This window comes from Microcaecilia unicolor, chromosome 11, assembly GCF_901765095.1.
Source record: "Microcaecilia unicolor chromosome 11, aMicUni1.1, whole genome shotgun sequence".
In the NCBI taxonomy this organism is placed as follows: domain Eukaryota; kingdom Metazoa; phylum Chordata; class Amphibia; order Gymnophiona; family Siphonopidae; genus Microcaecilia; species Microcaecilia unicolor.
Window position 1 is genome coordinate 63,270,776 of NC_044041.1, and position 21,065 is coordinate 63,291,840.

The following is a 21,065-nucleotide window of genomic DNA, read 5'->3' on the forward strand; positions in this document are numbered from 1 at the left end:
AGCGCCCCTCTAGCCAAGGAGGCTATGAATCTATGCCAGTGGGCAGAAGCGAACCTGGAGCAGCTGTCAGCGGCCCACATTGCCGGAGTCATGAATGTCAAGGCGGACTTTCTCAGTCGCCATACCTTGGAGCCCGGAGAGTGGCAGCTATCTGCTCAGGCGTTCTTGGACATCACGAAGCGCTGGGGCCAGCCGAGCCTAGATCTGATGGCGTCATCGGCCAATTGCCAAGTGCCGCGCTTTTTCAGCAGAGGACGGGACCCTCGATCCCTGGGAGTAGATGCTCTTCTCCAACAGTGGCCGACTCAAGAGCTTCTCTATGTGTTCCCGCCCTGGCCCATGTTGGGCAGGGTGCTAGACCGGGTGGCAAAGCATCCCGGCAGGGTAATCCTGGTGGGTCCGGATTGGCCCAGACGTCCCTGGTATGCGGACTTGATCAGGCTCTCAGTCGACGATCCTCTGCGGCTGCCAGTGGAGCAGGGCCTGTTACATCAGGGTCCCGTGGTGATGGAGGATCCCTCCCCCTTTGGTCTTACAGCCTGGCTATTGAGCGGCAGCGTCTGAGAAAGAAGGGCTTCTCAGACAAGGTCATCGCCACTATGCTGAGAGCGAGGAAGCGCTCTACTTCTACTGCTTACGCCAGGGTTTGGCGTATATTTGCAGCGTGGTGTGAAGCAGGCTCACTTTCTCCCTTCACTGCTCCAATTTCTTCAGTGTTGGCGTTCCTGCAAGAAGGTCTGGAGAAAGGCCTGTCGCTCAGTTCCCTTAAAGTCCAGGTAGCGGCTCTGGCTTGCTTCAGGGGTCGCCTGAAGGGTGCTTCCCTGGCTTCGCAGCCAGATGTGGTGCGCTTTCTCAAGGGAGTTAATCACCTGCGCCCTCCTCTGCACTCAGTGGTGCCTGCGTGGAATCTCAACCTGGTGCTAAGAGCATTGCAGAAGCCGCCTTTTGAACCCTTGTCGAGGGCATCTCTGAAAGACCTGACGTTGAAAGCAGTCTTTTTGGTGGCTATCACTTCAGCCAGAAGAGTTTCCGAGCTCCAGGCGCTCTCATGTCGAGAGCCCTTTCTGCAGTTCACTGAGGCAGGAGTGACTATTCGCACAGTGCCTTCCTTCCTGCCCAAGATTGTTTCTCGCTTCCATGTGAATCAGCAGCTCTGTCTCCCTTCCTTTCGTAGGGAGGACTACCCAGAGGAGTACTCTGCTCTTAAATATCTGGATGTGAGACGAGTCATCATCAGATACTTGGAAGTGACCAATGAGTTCCGGAAATCAGATCATCTGTTTGTCCTGTTTGCAGGTCCTCGTAAGGGTCTGCAGGCTGCTAAGCCTACAGTGGCAAGATGGGTCAAGGAAGCCATTGCAGCGGCTTATGTGGCCGCGGGGAAGGTGCCGCCTATCCAGCTGAAGGCTCACTCCACTAGAGCTCAGGCGGCCTCGATGGCAGAGGCCGGGTCCGTCTCCTTGGAAGAGATATGCAAGGCGGCAACTTGGGCTTCGGCTCATACATTCTCCAAGCATTACCGCTTGACTGTGGCTGCACGGGCGGAGGCCCGGTTTGGAGCTTCAGTGTTGAGGTCAGGGATTTCAATGTCCCGCCCTGGGTGAGTACTGCTTCGGTACATCCCACCAGTCTATGGATTGATCAGCTTGATGATATGGAAGGTAAAATTATGTATCATACCTGATAATTTTCTTTCCATTAATCATAGCTGATCAATCCATAGCCCCTCCCAGATATCTGTACTGTTTTTATTCTGGTTGCATTTCAGGTTCAAGTTTAGTCTTCAGTTACTTCAGAAAGACTTCGTGTTCAAGTTTTTTTCACTTGGATTCTTCAAGAGTTGAGACGAGTTTGTGTTACAGTGAGCTGCTGCATTCCTCTCCCCTCCGTTTTACGGGGCTGGATTGAGACTTAAAATTCTGCCGGCACTCCCTCCCGCTTCGTGCGGCTGTAGGGCAGCTTTGTACCCCTCCCGCTTCGGCGGTGTTAGGGTCAGTCAGCTCCTCCCGCGGTTGCGGTTGCAGGATAAGCCAGATCCCCCCGCGGTTGCAGGATAAGCCAGATCCCCCCGCATCGGCGGGTGTGGTGTCCCTCCCCCGCTCCGCGGGGATGAGCTGGACGGATTCCCCTCCCCCACTTGTGTGGGGATGAGCTGGGTTAATTCCCCTCCCCCGTTTCGGCGGTGGTGAGCTGGGCAGAGTGTCCCTTCGTGGGTGTAATTCTCTAAGTGCTGAGTCCTGCGGATGGAGCTTTGATATCGACATACTGAGGAGTTTCCGGCAGCACATGACCACATATAGGGAGGCAAAAGGATTGCTCTCTATCTCCACCTGCTGGTAGATGGACACAACCCACCAGTCTATGGATTGATCAGCTATGATTAATGGAAAGAAAATTATCAGGTATGATACATAATTTTACCTTCATTATCTCCTCAGACCCTTGCTGAATTCTTTCACGACAAGGTTCAAAAGATAAACCTTGAATTCTCTACCTCACCACCTCTCCCTCCACTAGTCCGTTCCCCTCTCTCTCCTTCCCCTCATTCCTTTTCCTCCTTTCCTGAAGTTACTATAGAAGAAACTACACTTCTCCTTTCTTCCTCAAAATGTACCACCTGTTCCTCTGATCCCATTCCCGCCCACCTTCTTAATGCCATCTCACCTGCTGTTATTCCTTTTATCTGTCACATTCTCAACCTCTCACTTTCCACTGCAACTGTCCCTACTGCCTTTAAACATGCTGTGGTCACACCTCTCCTTAAGAAGCCTTCACTCGACCCTACTTGTCCCTCTAATTACCGACCCATCTCCCTCCTCCCTTTTCTCTCCAAATTACTTGAGCGTGCTGTTCACCACCGCTGCCTTGATTTTCTCTCCTCACATGCTATTCTTGACCCACTACAATCTGGTTTTCGCCCTCTCCATTCAACCGAAACTGCGCTTACTAAATCTCCAATGACCTATTACTGGCTAAATCCAGAGGTCTCTATTCCATCCTCATTCTTCTTGATCTTTCCGCTGCTTTTGACACTGTTGATCACAGCATACTCCTCGATACCCTGTCCTCACTTGGATTCCAGGGCTCTGTCCTTTCCTGGTTCTCTTCCTACCTCTCCCCCCACACCTTCAGTGTTCACTCTGGTGGATCCTCTTCTACTTCTATCCCTCTGCCTGTCAGCGTACTCAGGGTTCTGTTCTTGGTCCCCTCTTCTTTTCTATCTACACTTCTTTCCTTGGTTCATTAATCTCATCCCATGGCTTTTCCTACCATCTCTATGCTGATGACTCCCAAATCTACCTTTCCACCCCTGATATCTCACCTTGCATCCAAACCAAAGTTTCAGCGTGCTTGTCTGACATTGCTGTCTGGATGTCTCAACGCCACCTGAAATTAAACATGACCAAAACCGAGCTTCTCATTTTTCCCCCCAAACCCACCTCCCCACTCCCCCCGTTTTCTATTTCTGTTGATGGCTCTCTCATTCTCCCTGTCTCCTCAGCTCAAAACCTTGGGGTCATCTTTGACTCTTCTCTCTCCTTCTCTGCTCATATTCAGCAGACCGCCAAGACCTGTCGTTTCTTTCTTTACAACATCCGTAAAATCCGCCCCTTTCTTTCCGAGCACTCTACCAAAACCCTCATCCACACCCTTGTTACCTCTCGTTTAGACTACTGCAATCTGCTTCCTGCTGGCCTCCCACTTAGTCACCTCTCCCCTCTCCAATCGGTTTAAAACTCTGCTGCCCGTCTTGTCTTCCGCCAGGGTCGCTTTACTTATACTACCCCTCTCTTCAAGTCGCTTCACTGGCTCCCTATCCGTTTTCGCATCCTGTTCAAACTTCTTCTACTAACCTATAAATGTACTCACTCTGCTGCTCCCCAGTATCTCTCCACACTCGTCCTTCCCTACACCCCTTCCTGTGCACTCCGCTCCATGGATAAATCCTTCTTATCTGTTCCCTTCTCCACTACTGCCAACTCCAGACTTTGCGCCTTCTGTCTCGCTGCACCCTACGCCTGGAATAAACTTCCTGAGCCCTTACGTCTTGCCCCATCCTTGGCCACCTTTAAATCTAGACTGAAAGCCCACATCTTTAACATTGCTTTTGACTCGTAACCACTTGTAACCACTCGCCTCCACCTACCCTCCTCTCCTCCTTCCTGTACACATTAATTGAGACTTAAAATTCTGCCGGCACTCCCTCCCGCTTCGTGCGGCTGTAGGGCAGTTTTGTACCCCTCCCGCTTCAGCGGTGTTAGGGTCAGTCAGCTCCTCCCGCGGTTGCGGTTGCAGGATAAGCCAGATCCCCCCGCATCGGCGGGTGTGGTGTCCCTCCCCCGCTCCGCGGGGATGAGCTGGACGGATTCCCCTCCCCCGTTTCGGCGGTGGTGAGCTGGGCAGAGTGTCCCTTCGTGGGTGTAATTCTCTAAGTGCTGAGTCCTGCGGATGGAGCTTTGATATCGACATACTGAGGAGTTTCCGGCAGCACATGACCACATATAGGGAGGCAAAAGTTTGCTCTCTATCTCCACCTGCTGGTAGATGGACACAACCCACCAGTCTATGGATTGATCAGCTATGATTAATGGAAAGAAAATTATCAGGTATGATTATACATAATTTTACCTTTGTTCACTTGCTAAGTTTAGCGTTACAGTCTCTTGATTTCTACTAAATGCTCAACAATTAGATTGTCTATACTAATACATTATATTACTACTGCTGCCCCCCCACCCTTCCCTCCCCCATCCTGGCGAGGCTGACCACCATTTATATATTGTTCATATGGTTGCCACATTTTCATAAAAGTTTCCATTTTACCCCTTTTCAATGCTGTTAGTTTTGACATCTGGTATAAATATCCCACTTTATGGGTTACCACGCTCATGTCGGGCAAATTCGGCTGCTTCCAAGCTCTTGCTATTGCTAACTTTGCTGCCACCAAATATTGAGTCACCAGCTTATGGTGAATCATTTTAATCGCTGTGGGAGGGAAGTGCAGCAAACAGTGTTCTATCTTACAGGGATATACACATTGCAGCACCCTATTAATCTGAGTCAACACTGTTTTCCAGAATTCCTGCACCTTTGGGCACTCCCAAAATATGTGTATAAATGTACCCCTTGCACCACACGCCCGCCAGCAGTCAGCAGATGTTCCCCATCTATCCGGTGTGTAGTACCACAGATCTTTTTAATGCTGTTGGTAGTTGCAGTTAGAAAGAAAGGAGTATTTGCAGTTTAATAGCAATGATGGGGTGGGGCTAGAGATGTACTAGGATGCTTTTAAGGCAGTAGCAAGAGGGTGCTTGGCGACTGACTATCCTCTAATTTTGCTGAGTACAGCTGAGTTTTAAAACGTTTTGGACAAGTTTCTTGAGGACAAATCCATTAATAATTAGGAACCGCCATCCCTTACTTTTGGGAATAAGCAAGAAAAAGTGTATCTCCCGATTAGGACTTAGATTATTCATTGTGGGAGACAGGATATTGGATCTGATGGACTATTGGTGTGGACCAGCATGGTGGTGTTTTCTTGGAAACATGACAAGGCCCAAAATGGCCTAATGTTGAAGGCAAGTACTTTGTTTATTTAGTGACTTTCTTAACTGCTTTTAAAATCTACACAGCTAAACCTTTAGATGATCTTATAGGTTTCGGGAGCAGGCAATGGGGGGAACCAGTTCACTTATTGTCAGTTAAAACATTACATTCATAGTCTAAATGGTGAGGCTTTGGGGCTTCAAGCTGGGGAAAGATTGAGAGGTTTTTTTCATCTCAGTAACGGAAGAGAAACTATCCATATCAGGGTATTTACAAAGCACTCAGTATGAGGGTGACAGGGAAAGACCTGGGGATGGTACACGGTAGATGGGAACAAATCTGTTGTGCCCATTACAAGATTGGAATGTGCTATTTGCTTTGCAAGGCATTCCCACATTGGTTGCTCCTGCCACTTTGCAGGAAACTCATTATACATAGAGCTTACATCTCTCAATTACGATTATCGTACGCTGGGGTTGTGCCCTCTGCTCAGTGTATCAAATGTCATGCCATTTTCTTTGGAGTTGTTCAAAGGTTCAATCTTTCTAGCAAGCCTTGGTGCAGTTTTTTTTTACCCAGTCTTTGCAAATATCACTCTCTCTGACACCGACAACGTGCCTGCTGAGTATGTTGAGCCCTGGGAGAAATGGAAGTTGTTGGGGTTTTTTTTTTTGTTTGTTTCAGAAACTGCGGTTTGTGGGTCTCAAATGTATTGTGCAAACCTGGGTATCAGCAGACTTGTCTTTAGTTTGGAGTTGGAGGAACCAGATTCATATATTGGCTATTTTGGAAGCTAGCGATGCCTCAGTTTCTCCTACACGCACTTGGTGTTGCTTACAAATTTGGGATTCTTATTCTAAGGTCTTATCTCCCTTAAGCTGTAGCCTTCTCCCCCCGTTTTCTATTTCTGTTGATGGCTCTCTCATTCTCCCTGTCTCCTCAGCTCGAAACCTTGGGGTCATCTTTGACTCTTCTCTCTCCTTCTCTGCTCATATCCAGCAGACCGCCAAGACCTGTCGTTTCTTTCTTTACAACATCCGTAAAATCCGCCCCTTTCTTTCCGAGCACTCTACCAAACCCTCATCCACACCCTTGTCACCTCTCGTTTAGACTACTGCAATCTGCTTCTTGCTGGCCTCCCACTTAGTCACCTCTCCCCTCTCCAGTCGGTTCAAAACTCTGCTGCCCGTCTCATCTTCAGCCAGGGTCGCTTTACTCATACTACCCCTCTCCTCAAGACCCTTCACTGGCTCCCTATCCGTTTTCGCATCCTGTTCAAACTTCTTCTACTAACCTATAAATGTATTCACTCTGCTGCTCCCCAGTATCTCTCCACACTCGTCCATCCCTACACCCCTTCCCATGCACTCCGCTCCATGGATAAATCCTTTTTATCTGTTCCCTTCTCCACTACTGCCAACTCCAGACTTCGCGCCTTCTGTCTCGCTGCACCCTACGCCTGGAATAAACTTCCTGAGCCCTTACGTCTTGCCCCATCCTTGGCCACCTTTAAATCTAGACTGAAAGCCCACATCTTTAACATTGCTTTTGACTCGTAACCACTTGTAACCACTCGCCTCCACCTACCCTCCTCTCCTCCTTCCTGTACACATTAATTGATTTGATTTGCTTACTTTATTTTTTGTCTATTAGATTGTAAGCTCTTTGAGCAGGGACTGTCTTTCTTCTATGTATGTGCAGCGCTGTGTACGCCTTGTAGCGCTATAGAAATGCTAAATAATAGTAGTAGTAATTTCAGAGACAGACCCCCATAACTGGTGGGTTTAGTGCTTAGGTCCAGAGTACCAGGACATACATTGTAGCCTCTGCTTGCGCATGCAAGCGAGGACTCTTAAAGGCTGCAGAGTCTGCGCATGGTTAGCTGGCTGACTAGCTTCCCCCATATTGCATTCAAATAGCTTGTTCACACAAGCAACGAGCAACTCATTTGCATGCGATTCTCTTTGGGACTTCTTCTGTATTTCCAAATTGGTAATTTTTACCGATTTGGAAATACAGCCCTAGCCTCCTTAGTCTTTCTTCATAGGGAAGTCATCCCATCCCCGCTATCATTTTAGTCGCCCTTCGCTGCACCTTTTCCTATTCTGTCTGCTATAAGTCTCCTAGAACTCCTAGGATTTGTGATAAATTTCCCCAAATCACATCTTCAACTTGTTCAGGCCTTAGAGTTCATCGGGGCTCTCCTGGACACTACTCAGGCTCGAGACTTCCTCCCTCAACAGAGAGCAGACAACATCAAGCATCTCTCCACTCAGATTTCCAAATCCACTCAGGTATCTGCTCGTCATACGCTCTGGCATCAGCAGTCCATGTAGCACCATTGGCTTCTCCATTTCCAAATTCCTCAGTGGACACTCTCCTCTCTGTGGTCCCAAGCCATGGGATTGCCCTCCACCCATATTCAAGTTACTCCACATCTGTGACACTCTCTACAGTGGTGGATGGTTTCCCAGAATCTCACCTGGGGACTTCCAATTCAGCCCCTTCCACATCACAAAGTCCTTACCACGAATGCATCCCCATGGTAAGTTGGGGTGCTTACCTTGATGGTCTCCACACACAGGGTCTTGGTTCCCACAGGAGAAACTACATCATATCAATCTCCTAGAATTGCGAGCAGTCTGGAATGCCCTCAAAACTTTTTAAGACCACATACGACCAGATAATACTCGATTGCACAGGCAACCAGGTTGCAAAGTACTACCTGAACAAACAGGGAGGGACCGGTTCTTACACCTCTATCCTTAATGAAACACGTGATCTGGTGCAGGAGGTAATGGTGCTGGGCCCACTTGATAACAGTGATCAGAACGTGATCAGATTTGTGATATAGTCTGTGGAGTAAGAACACAAGTACATTAGCATTTAACTGTCAAAAAAGGAGAATATGATAAAATGAGGAGAGTAGTGTTATATATTTATTTATTTATTTATTTTTACCAAGAGGAGCAGCTGCAAAGTAAAAAAAATATATATACATCAGGCTTGGATGCAATTAAAAAATATGGTCCTGAAAGCCCAGACTAGATGTATTCCATGTATTAAAAATGGAGGAAGGAAGGCCAAACGACAGTGGGCATGGTTAAAAAGTGAGATGAAGGAAGCTTTTAGAGCTGAAAGAAAACCCTTCAGAAAATGGAAGAAAAATCTGACTGAAAATAATAGGAACGCCAGAAGGAATGGCAAGTCAAATGCAAAGCACTTATAACGAAGACAAAGAGAGACTTTGAAATGAAGATTACATTGGAGGCAAAAACACAGAGTAAAAATATTTTTAGGTATATTAGAAGCAAGAAGGCAGTAAAAGAATCAGTTGTACCACTAGATAACCGAAGGGTAAAAGGGGTGCTCAGGAAATACAAGGCCATAGAGGAGAGATTAAATTGATTCTTACTTCAGTTTTCACTGAGTAAGATGTGGGAGAGAGAAATGGTATTCAATGCTAGGAAGATGTAATGGAGCAATTTGACAAATTGAAGAGTAGCCAATCGCCAGGACCAGATGGTATACATCACAGAGTACTGATAGAATGGAAAAATGATCTTGCAGAGCTATTGTTAGTAATATGTAATTTATCTTTAAAAATCAAGAATGGTACCAGAAGATTGAAGGGTGGCCAATGTATAGCCATTTTTAAAAAAGGGTTCCAGAGGTGATCCAGGAAATTGCTGCTGGGCAAAAAGGTAGAGACTAATATAAAGAACAAAAATTACAGACTTTATACATAAGCATGGATTAATGAAACAAGGCCAGCGTGGATTTAGTCAAGGGAAATCTTGCCTCACCAATCTTTTACATTTCTTTGAAGGGATGAATAAATATGTGGATAAAGGTGAGCTGGTCAATATTGTGTACCTGGATTTTCAAAAGGCATTTGACAAAGTACCTCATGAAAGACTCCTGAGGAAATTAGAAAGTCATGGGATAGGAGGTAATATCCTATTGTGGATATAGAAAACAGAGAGTAGGGTTAAATGGTCCGTATTCTCAATGGAGAAGAGTAGCTAGCGGGGTTCCACAGGGATCTGTGTTGGGACCGCTGCTTTTTAAACATTTATAAATGATCTAGAGATGTGAATAACTAGTAAGGTAATTAAATGTGGTGATGACACAAAGTTATTCAAAGCTGTTAAATCACAAGAGGATTCTGAAAAATTGCAAGAGGACCTTACAAGACTGGGAGACTAGGCATCCAAATGATAGATGACATTTAATTTGAGCAAGTGCAAAGTGATTCACGTGGGAAAGAGGAACCCAAACTATGACCATGTGATGCAAGGTTCCACATTAGGAATCACTGCCCAGGAAAAGGATCTATGTGTCATCGTTGATGATACGTTGAAACACTCTGCTCAGTGCTAAGAAAGCAAATAGAGTGTTAGGAATTATTAGGAAAGAATGGAAAACAAAAATGAGAATGTTATAATGCCTTTGTATTGCTACATGGTGCAACAGCACCTCGAATACCATGTGCAATTCTGGTCACCGCATCTCAAAAAAGATATAGTGGAATTAGACAAGGGCAACAAATACGATAAAGGGAATGGGACGACTTCCCTATGAAGAAAGGATAAAGTGGCTGGGGCTCCAGCTGGGAGAAGAGACAGCTGAGGGCAGATATGATAGAGGTCTATAAAATACTGAGTGGAATGGAACAGGTAGAGATGCATCATTTGTTTACTCCAAAAATACTAGGAGTAGGGGACTCGCAGTGAAGCTGCTAAGTAGTAAATTTAAAACAAACTGGAGAAAATATTTCTTCATGCAACATGTAATTAAACTCTGGAATTCATTGCCAGAGAATGTGGTAAAGCAGTTAGCTTAGCAGGGTTTAAAAAAGGTTTGGCTAATGTCCTAGAACAGTGGTTCCCAAACCTGGTCCTGGAGGCACCCCAGCCAGTCAGGTTTTCAGCATACCCACAATGAATATTCATCAGAGAGATTTATATGCACTGCCTCCAATGCATGCAAATCTCTTGCATGAATATTCATTGTGGGCATCCTGAAAGCCTGACTGACTGGTGTGCCTCCAGGATGAGATTTGGGAACAACTGTCTTAGAAGACAAGTCCATAAGCCATTATTAAGATGTGCTTGGGAAAATCCACTGTTTATTTCTAGAATAAGCAGCATAAAATCTGTTTTACTGTTCTGAGATCTTGCCAGATACTTGTGACCAGGATTGGCCATCGTTAGAAACAGGATACTGAGCTTGATGGACCTTTGATCTGTCCCAGTATGGCAGCACTTATGTTCTTATGTCAACAAGTAATCAAGATATGGACTTGCGCAGCTTCTTGAAATATTCTATAAGAGCAGTTTACCTAGCCAATAAACAGAATGTTGTGGCAGACATATTGGGCAGAGTCCTTCAGCCTCACAAATGGTCAAATATTCCAGCAGTGAGAAACCCGAATGATAGACATGTTCACTTCTCTTCAGATCAATAAGCTACCCCACTTTTATTCTAGGCTCTATACTCTCAACCATGTAGCCCCAGGTGCCTTTTTGCTCCACTGGGATTCGGATCTTCTATATATCTTTCCCTCACTCCTCTCATAGGGAAAACTCTTCTTAAACTATGTTGAGACCAGGGGACCATAATTCTAATTGCTCCCTACTTGCCACATCAAGACAAGGAATGTAACACAATCCAAGAGACATCCCCAAAACAATGACAAATCGATGCAAAGCAGAAAATTCTTACTGGTAGGAGACTCCATTATCGGAGGCATTAACTTAGGAATACAGTTCAAAGGACCCAACCTAGTGAAGTGCTTTCCAAGATCCTCAGTTACCGAAAGTACAGACCAAATACTGAACGTGGTCCGAGAGGAGAGCAAAGATTCTAATACTGATGTTATAATCCACCTGGGAACAAATGACCTGGCCAACAATAACAAGTTTAGATCATAGAGAGTGTTCTAGAAGCTTGGCAAGAGACTGAAGTCTTTGGTTCAGATTGCAACGTTTTCTCACGTTATTCCTACATGTGGGAAGGGAGAATAGAGACCTAATAAAACAGAGGAATTCAATAAGTGGCTCAACGTTTGGTGTAAAGAAGAAGGTTTCAGATACATAGGAGGATGGGGAAGTACATGGCAAAATCATAGGCTGTACTGTAATGATGGGCTACATCTTTCTGTGACAGGAAAAAGGATCCTTGGAATTCAGACAGTATGTTTCTAGACGTTTAAACTATTGGATGGGGGTGATAAATGAAACAAGGGAATTCAGAAAGTCACCCTCAGAAAAAAACATGATGGCAGAGGGAAAGGTCATGTAATTAACGAAAACCATCCTAACTCAATTTGCACATGGAAAGCAATGAGCACAAATGCTCATAGTCTAAGTAGAAAGGTTCAGGATCTTCAGGCCCTGATGTTTGAGGAAAACTTGGATATTTGTGCTGTTCAGAGACATGGTTCAATGAATGAGATGTGACCATACCAGGCTATAATCTTTTTAGAAAGGATAGGGAGGACCGAAGAGGTGGAGGAGTGGTGTATATGAAAAACAATATCAGAGTTGATGAAATGTGGGATACATGGGAAAGGAAGAAGTGTTATCTACAGACCTCCGGAACAAATGGACACACTGGACAAGGACTTGATAAAAAGATATTCATAAGCTTGGTATGAAAGGGGAGGTGCTATTGTTGGGAGATTTCAACTTGCCTGATGTGGATTGGAATGTCCCTTCGGCAGAATCGGAAAGAAGTAGAGAGATCGTGGATGCCTGTCAAAGTGCTTTGCTTAGACAACTGGTGACGGAACCCAGGAAGGAAAGGTCGCCATTGGATCTAGTGATCGCAAATGGAGGAAGCGTTTCCAGTGTCCATGTGGGTGCCCACCTAGTAATAGTGATCATCACACAATATGGTTTGATGTAAGAGGGAAAGTGGAGTGCGGATGCACAAAACTCAGAGTACTGGATTTCAAATGTACTGATTTTGGTAAAATGGGGGGAATACTTGAAGGAGGAGCTGATGGCAGGGGTAGGAATTTTAGAAGTGGAAAAGCAGTGGTCCAAGCTAAAAAATGCTATAAGCATGGCAACTGATCTTTACGCAAGGAAAGTAAACAAAAACAAGAGAAACAGGAAGCCTAAATGGTTCTCCAAACAAGTGGCTGAAAAAATAAGGGCAAAAGAGGCTTCATTCAAGAAAGACAGAAGAACGCAAAGCACGGGCGGAACAAAAAATGGCTAAAGATGTAAAGAGAGATGACAAAACCTTTTTTTAGATATATTGGGGAAAGGAGAAAAATAGGAATGGAATTGCAAGACTGAAATATACTGAGAATAGTTATGTGGAGAGCGATGAGGATAAAGCAAAAGTGATAAATACTTTACTTCAGTGTTCACAGGAGAAAATCCTGGAGAAGGACCCCGGTCGGCTGCTGATTATATATCTGTGAATGGAGTAGATATAGCGCCGTTCACGGAAGAAAGCATTAATAAACTAAGTAAAATCTGAAAGTGAATAAAGCTATGGGGCCAGATGAGATGCATCCTAGGATACTGAGGGAGTTCAGAGAAGTCCTGGCTGGACCTCTTAAGGATTTATTTAATAGATTTTTAGAGATGGGAGAGGTTCCGCAGGATTGGAGATGAGCTGATGTGGTCCCTCTTCACAAAAGTGGAGACAGGGAAGAAGTGAGAAACTGTAGGCCGGTAAGCCTTACGTTGGTGGTAGGAAAAATAATGGAATCACTGCTGAAGAAAAGGATAGTTGACTTTCTAGAAACCAATGAGTTACAGGATCTGAGGCAACATGGCATTACCGAAGGAAAATCCTGCCAAACGAATCTGATTGTCTTCTTCGACAGGGTGACCAAAGAACTAGATGAAGGACATGCAATATATGTGATCTACTTGATTTCAGTAAAGCCTTTGATACAGTCCCTCACAGAAGACTCGTGAATAAGTTGATAGGGCTGAACTTGGGACCCAAAGTGGTGAACTGGATTGGAAACTGGTTGACCGACAGGCGGCAGAGGATGGTGGTAAATGGAATCCGCTCAGAGGAAAGAAAGGTGAGTAGTAAGTGCCTCGGGTTGGTGCTGGAGCCGATTCTGTGTAATATATTTGTGAGAGATTTTGCTGAAGGGTTAGAATGAAAAGTTTGCCTATTTGCGGAAGACATGAAGATAGCCAATAGAGTGGATACTCGAGGGAGTAGAAACCATGAGATGGGATCTACAAACATTAGAAGAATGGTCAATAGTCTAGCAGTTAAAATTCAGGGTGTGCTGAATTTGGATGGATAGTTAAAATTTAATGTCAAGAAGGGCAGCAGAATTACAAAGAGATGTACCGGATAGGAGGGGAGAGATTGGTAAGCTCGTCTCAGGAGAAGGACCTTTTGGTGATGGTGTCTGAGGATATCAAGGTGACAAAAACAGTGCAACAATGCTGTGGCTGCGGCTAGGATGCTAGGCTGCATAGAAAGGGGTATAACCAGCAGAAGAAAGGAGGTATTTTTGCCCCTGTACAACAGGGGTGTAGCCAGACCTCAACGGGAAGGGGGGGCACATTTTAGCCCGCCTCCCAAGCTTCCGACCCCCTTGCTGCCGCTGAAAAAATACCTTGGCTGCTGAAGCTTTGGTCTGTCCCGCGCTGGTCTCATGTTGCCTGTCCTGTTCCCTGCACGCTCATTTTAATGAAACTGAGTATTTGCAAGCATGCACGGTGCCACTGAAAACAGGAGAGGCAAAACGAGACAGCAGGGGACAGACAAACGCTTCAGCTGGCGGAGGTTGGGGACCTTCGCCAGCCAAACTGGGGCCCCAGAGCCAATTTGGGGGGCCCAGGCCCCTGTGGCCCCCATAGCTATGCCACTGCTGTACAAGTTGTTGGTGAGGCCCCTTTTGGAGTATTGTGTTCAGATGTGTTCAGATTTGGAGGCCTTATTTCGCTAAGGATGTAAAAAGACTTTAAAGCGGTTCAGAGAAAAGCGGCTAAAATGGTAGGGGGTTTATGTAGCAAGACATACATAGAGAGACTTAACTCACCTAAACCTATATACCTTGGCAGAAAGGAGAAACGGGTGATATGAAAGTATTAATCCACAAACAAACCTTTTCCAGACAGGAAGGTGGTTAGAACCAGAGGGCATGAATTGAGGTTCAAAGGAAGTATTTTTTCTCTGAGAGGGTGGTAGATACCTGGAATGCCCTCCCGCGGGAGGTGGTAGAGATGAAAACGGTAAGGGAATTAAAAAATGTGTGGGACAAACACAAAGGAATCCTGTTGAGAAGGATCAGATCCAAAGAAGCTTTGCGGAGATTAAGTAGGAAAGCTGGTTCTGGGCAGATTTCTACAGTCTGTGCCCTGATCGAGGCTGAATACATTTGGATGGGCTGGAGTTGGAGCTATTCAGGCGCTTTGACAATAACTTCAGAAATTTTAGAACAAGGCCAGTGCCAGGCAGACTTCTACAGTCTATGTCCTAAAAATGGCAAAGATAAATCAAGATCAGGTATACATATGATGTATCACTTTATACCTTATGTAATGAGTTTATCGTACTGGGCAGATGGACCATACAGGTCTTTATCTGCCATCATCTACTTTGTTATTGTGGGGTTCGTTTTCAAAACACTTAGACTTAAAAAGTTCCATCAGTTACTATGAAACTTTAAGTGCTTTGAAAATACACCTCTGTTACTCTTCTCGTAAAGATATTGCCCAAAGAACCACTGATGTTAGATCCTTTTCCAACCCTAATAACACAGAACAAGGGGTCCCTCCTCCATCCAAACCTCTGTTCTGTAGCCCTAACAGCTTGGTTTTTGACGACATAGACATGTTCTTTAAACCTTCTCTAGAATTCTATTTACCTCTGGTGTACAGCCAGAGCACTTGACTCTTAGGTGCTCTCTTCCTACCTTTACCTCCTTGATCTTTCTGATTCTAGACTCAAAACTAACTTAGTCGGAATGTAGTTGAGTGCCATTAGTGCTTTTCACTCTAAAGTTGATAACAAACCAATTTCTGTTCATCCCTTGATAGGTTTATTTCACACCAAATCTCCCATCAAACCACTCGGTGGAATGGGATCTCAGTGTCATCCTCACAGCTTTCATGACACCTCCATTTGAACCACTTCATTCCTGTTCTCTAAAGTTCCTCATATATAAGGTAGTGTTATTAGCAGCACTCACTTCTGCCAGAAGAGTCAGCGAACTTCAAGCCCTTGTGGTAGACCCACCTTACACTAAGTTCTACCACAACAGGATTGTACTCCGAACCCACCTCAGATTCATTGCTAAAGTGATATCAGAGTTATACCTCAGTCAGTCCATTGTACTTCCTGCCTTCTTCCCTAAACCACACTCTCATCCTGGAGAAGCAACACTACATACCTTAGACTGCAAACGTGCTCTAGTGTATTATCAGGAGCATACAAAACCTCATAGGAAGACCACCCAGCTTTTTGTATCCTTCGACCCAAACAGATTAGGAATTCCCATCATCATCTCTACTTGGCTGGCTGACTGTGTCTCCTACATGTATGCTCAGGCTGGACTGACTGTTCATGGCAGTGTCGCTCCTCACAATGTCAGAGCCGTTGTGGCTTCATTTCTGGTCTGCTTTCATTGAAGAAATTTGCAAGGTGGCAAAGTGGTCTTCTGGCCACATCTTCACTGTTCACTACTGTCTAGAGCAGCATTCTAGATGGGATAACCAGTTTGGACAAGCGGTCCTACAAAATCTTTTTACTACTTAAGAGTCAACTCCGTCCTCTGGCCCTTTTTTTCCACCAGGCTGTCTACTTAGTTGCCAAGATTGATTTATATTGTGAGCCTGGTAGCTGAGAATGTTATTCCTGCATTTCCTTGGAGAAAGCTAAGTGAGAATTAATTCCCTGCTTGTCCTCGGAGAAAGCGAAGTTACTTACCTGTAGCAGGTATTCTCTGAGGACAGCAGGCATATATTCTCCCATCCCTCCTTCCTCCCCTTAGAGTATCTTCTTAGCTTTAGTACTGTACTGCTGGTCGTGCACTTGAGCGTCAGGCGGGAAGGCACCTGTGCATGTGTGGTGGGGGACAGTGCCTTAAAGTTTTAAGTGGCAGTGCACTATGGCAGTATCCACATCAGACTCTGTAGATGATGTCACCCACAAGTGAGAATATATGCCTGCTGTCCTTGGAGAACACCTGCTATAGGTAAATAACTTTACCTCCAAACCTCCCCCCCTCACCCAGGCATACAACATTACCTTTGCACCCCCACCCCAGCTTAAAGGATTACCTCTGCTTCTCTTTTAAAATATGAATTAAAGTTTGATTTTTTTTTCTCCCAGTGTTAGAAAACCATAGTTACTGCCGAAATCCTGACAATGATGGGCATCCCTGGTGCTATGTAAGTGGAGAGGGAGGAGTCCCACAGAAACAGCACTGCACAATTCAGCCATGTGAAGGTAAACATCTGACTTCCGCACACTCACACTCAGCTTTGTTCTTGTTCTAGTTGAACAGTGCATCAGTGGCACTGCAGCTAAATTGTGCCTATTAAAATCCACGTGTGTCTGAGGGTGTTTGTGAAACACTGGTCACACTATGAATACACATTACAAACCAAGTGTGTGTGTGTGTGTGTGTGTGGATTTTCATGGGTTACACCATATAAACATTCTACTGCTGTCCTACCATTTCAGAAACATGTATGCAGCCACTTCTGGGTAGGATATCACTTGAGTATAAAGGGTACAAAGGCATCCTCTGAAGGGGAGGCGAGAGGAGCCAAGGTCGTCATTATCACAGAGTTTCAACCAGAGAGGGAAAGTGGTTTATGTAAGAGAGGATAAATAAGTCCTGTGGCTAGGATTAGAACTCGGGAATGTCTGAGTCACCATATTAGTTTCTCTGTAGAAACACACACACAAATGTTTATATGGGTATGAGAACATAAGATGTGCATAGGTCAAGTCCAGGTCACCAAGAAGAACCTGGCAGGATCCCAAAGAACAGATCCATTTCTTTCAGTTTACTCCCTAATAATTGTTTTAATGACTGAATAATTTTGTGTCATTTGCAAACTTGAAGACCTCACTCATCGCTCCTTTCTCCAAATCATTTATGAATATGTAAAAAGCACAGGTAGAGCAAACCCTTGGAGCACTCCACGGTTGACCTTTTTCTAATTGGAAAACCGGACATTTAGACCTACTCTGTTTAGGGTTGCCAACTAGATCTTAACCCTAGTAGCGCTTTAGAAATGTCAAGTAGTAGTAGTATCTAGATTTGCCTTACAGGGTTGATTCAGTCCTGGGCTTACCTCATTGAATGCTGGGACTTGTGGTTCTGATTTCCCCATTGGGTCCCCTAAGAAAAGCAAGGCTATAAGTCCCTGCATGCATTGGGGTAAGCCCAGGACTGGATCAAGTCTGTTGGGTGAATCTGGATCTAGTTGGCAAACCTAACGCTGTTTCCTATCTTTTAGCCAGTTCTCAGCCCACAATAGGGCACCGCCTCCTATCCCATGACCCTAATTTCCTGAGGAGTGTTCCATGAAGGACTTGGTCAAATACCTTTTAAAAATTCCAATACACTATGGGGCTCATTTTCAAAGCACTTAGATTTACAAAGTTCCATAGGTTAGGGGAAGGGACTTCTGTATGTGTATCCTCCCGTACCTCTCATAGCAAAAACCCTCCTGAAACGCAAACAAGACTAAGGAACCGTGATCCTCATCACCCCTTATTGGCTGAGACAGATTTGGTTCCTTCTTTTTCTGGACTTAACCTCCAGAGACCCGTGGAGACTGAAGTGCTTTCTGACTCTCATCACTCAGAATGAGAGGTCCCTTCTGCATCCCATCCTTCAGTCCCTAGCCTTCATGGCTTGGATGTTGAGAGGCTAGAAGTTGACTCTATCCAACGGGTGTCTCTCATGTCATGCTTGTTTTTAGGAAAGATTCTATTAAGAAGTCATACAATTTTAAGTCTGGTGTGAGGGCAAGGCCCTAGATCCTTTCTCTTGTTAACAGAAAAGCTGCTTGAATACCTTCTACACCTTCTGAGTCTGGCTTCAAAACCAGCTCTGGAATGCTTCAAGTCTTTTTACATCCTTAGTAAGAACCAGCCTCCAAAACAGCATAAAAATTAGGGCCTCACCAACAGCTTACTAGGGAGCATCTCTTTTCTGGGCTCCATCAGTGATGTCACCTACATGTGAGAATGTATCCTGCTGATCTTGGAGAACACTTGCTACAGGTGAGTAACTTTGCTTTCTTGGCATTCACAGTGCCTGTGACATCCACAACCCAGATGGACAATTTCACACATTTACGTGAGGAAGAAAAGCAGGTGTTTGAACCAGCTGATTCATTTCCAGTGCGGAGTGAGTCTGCCGCAGTGCAGCCAGTTGTTGGGATCAACCAACGAATGAGAGTCAACTCCAAAGAGAAGAAAGATCTTGGGATTCTTGGTGAGAAATCAACTAATAACTCTATACCTTTGTTTGGCACTCAGCCTTTCTGCTCCCTCTCACCCTGTCTTCTCTTTTGTCTCCAAGCCTGACTCCTATACAAACAGGCACCTTACCGTCTATTCCCACACACACAAACTTCCGTTTTCTTCCTGGCCCCTACCCTCAATTACCAGTACTCGCTTTACGGGAGCTCTTTCCTTCCACATTCACTTCCTATCCCCCTACCTTCTTCCTTTTCATCTTCTAGGTCCAACACATGTCTCTCAGTCGTGTATGCTTACCTTCCAGCCCCCATCCTCAAGCACCCTGCTTTTTACCTAAGGAATGTTTTGCTTGATACTTATTTATTAGGATTTATTTTCTGCCTTTACTTTATTTACTCCTACTACTTGCCTTTAAGCATGTGTCTACTACTCTCACTCCTTGCCCTCTGGTATCTTTGGTGCCCTGACCACTCTGCTGACCCCAGCCCTAACACGCAGCGCTCAATATACTTGTCATCAGATCCCCACTATCATGTGCCCTATTCCTAGCCCCACGTTCATCAATGTGGACTCATGTCCTGCTCATAGTTCCTTTGATTTTGTTTCTCATGTGTCTCCTATGCTTCTCTCCACAGGGTATGTGCTGGGTGTTCTTATGATGGTTGTTATTATTGCCATTGGGAGTGGTGTTGTCATTGGATACATGTACAAAAGGTGAGTAAATGTTAGTCTTGGTAATTGGATTGAATGTCTGAATGCATTTCATCTGTCAACCTTCCTACGCAAACTGCACTAGTTACCAGTATCCTAAAGGGCCAAATTTAAAACTATCTCTGATCTTCAAGGTCCTTAAAGAAATAGACCAGAATACTTAAAGAATAAGTTAGCCCTTTTTGGTTCTCTAAGGTCCTCTCAAAGAGTGTCCCTAAGTTTGCTATCACCAAAGGAAATCACGTAATTTAACATCCACCAGTGAACCTTCTCTAAAGCAGCCTCTACACTCTAGAACTGTCTTCAAGAGGGGCTATGCCTAACTCAAGGCTATCTCTACTTCAGGAAGCAGGTGAAAGCCTGGCTCTTCTCTCAAGACTTTAAAGGGTGAGTCACAGCTTGCAGCACTCCATGTAACTAAGAGCAGTTGCATATAGCTTATTCAGCTATACATATAATTTAACTGCAGTCTATTCACTTGATTTTATTTATCCCAACTGTTGCCTGTTGTTTCATTGTATTATGATGACTTTGTATCATATCTGTTATGTGAATGTTCTACTATGCTCTTTAACGTGTACATTATTTTAGTATTTAGCTCACGTCTTTCCAGTGGCAGTGCAAAAGCAAGGTATAGTCGGTATTTCCTTGTCCCAAGGGGGCTTACAATCTAACCCCCTTGTTTACTAAGCCGTGTGCTAATGCTGACATAGCCCGTTCATTTAGCGTAACTTAGTAAACAGGGAGTTAAGTCTCTCTAATATTTATTTATTTATACATTTTTGAATAACAAAGAAGTCACCCCCTCCCATCCCACAATACAGAACCCACAGAGCATACCTCCACAACTTTAGCCCATAACTAAAGATTATACAGATTTCAGTGAACAGAAAACATCTAACGGAGCCCAAACTGTCAAGAATTTGGGAACACAGCGCCTCTCTGGTTCCTAGCCTGCAGTTCTAACCACTAGGCTACTCTTCCACACTGACATTGTATCATATTAATGCAAATTTCATTTGGCTGTTTCTAACTTTGCCTTATTGTTCAAATTGTGTACTGCAATGACATTTGGTCATTTTACTTGATGCTACATTATTATTACAATATATCTTGTTTATTTCAGGCTATACTTGTACACTGCTTTAGATGAATATCTTTATAAAGGCAGTTAATAGATCTTAATAATACTACATATGAAATGTATTTATTTACCACATTTTTTAAGAAATTCATCCAAGGTGGTATACAGAAAAAAAAAAAGTATTCAAATAACAGTACACATTGTGACATAGAGTGCTACTAACAGTATAAACACACTAGATTCCAAATTACCACAAAGGCACCAGGAGCCTTCAGAAATAGGA

The 21,065-nt window shown here is 44.6% G+C and overlaps 1 protein-coding gene across 2 annotated transcripts in view; it reads left to right on the forward strand.

Annotated features, from left to right (window-relative positions):
• PIK3IP1 (phosphoinositide-3-kinase interacting protein 1) overlaps positions 1-21,065 on the forward strand; it is a 75,185-nt gene that overhangs the window by 25,888 nt on the left and 28,232 nt on the right. For both annotated transcript variants that reach the window (XM_030220154.1, XM_030220155.1), the window contains exons 3-5: positions 16,876-16,992; positions 18,818-19,000; positions 19,623-19,701. In XM_030220154.1, the coding sequence (XP_030076014.1) occupies positions 16,876-16,992; positions 18,818-19,000; positions 19,623-19,701 (379 nt within the window). The remainder of the gene's footprint in view (positions 1-16,875; positions 16,993-18,817; positions 19,001-19,622; positions 19,702-21,065) is intronic.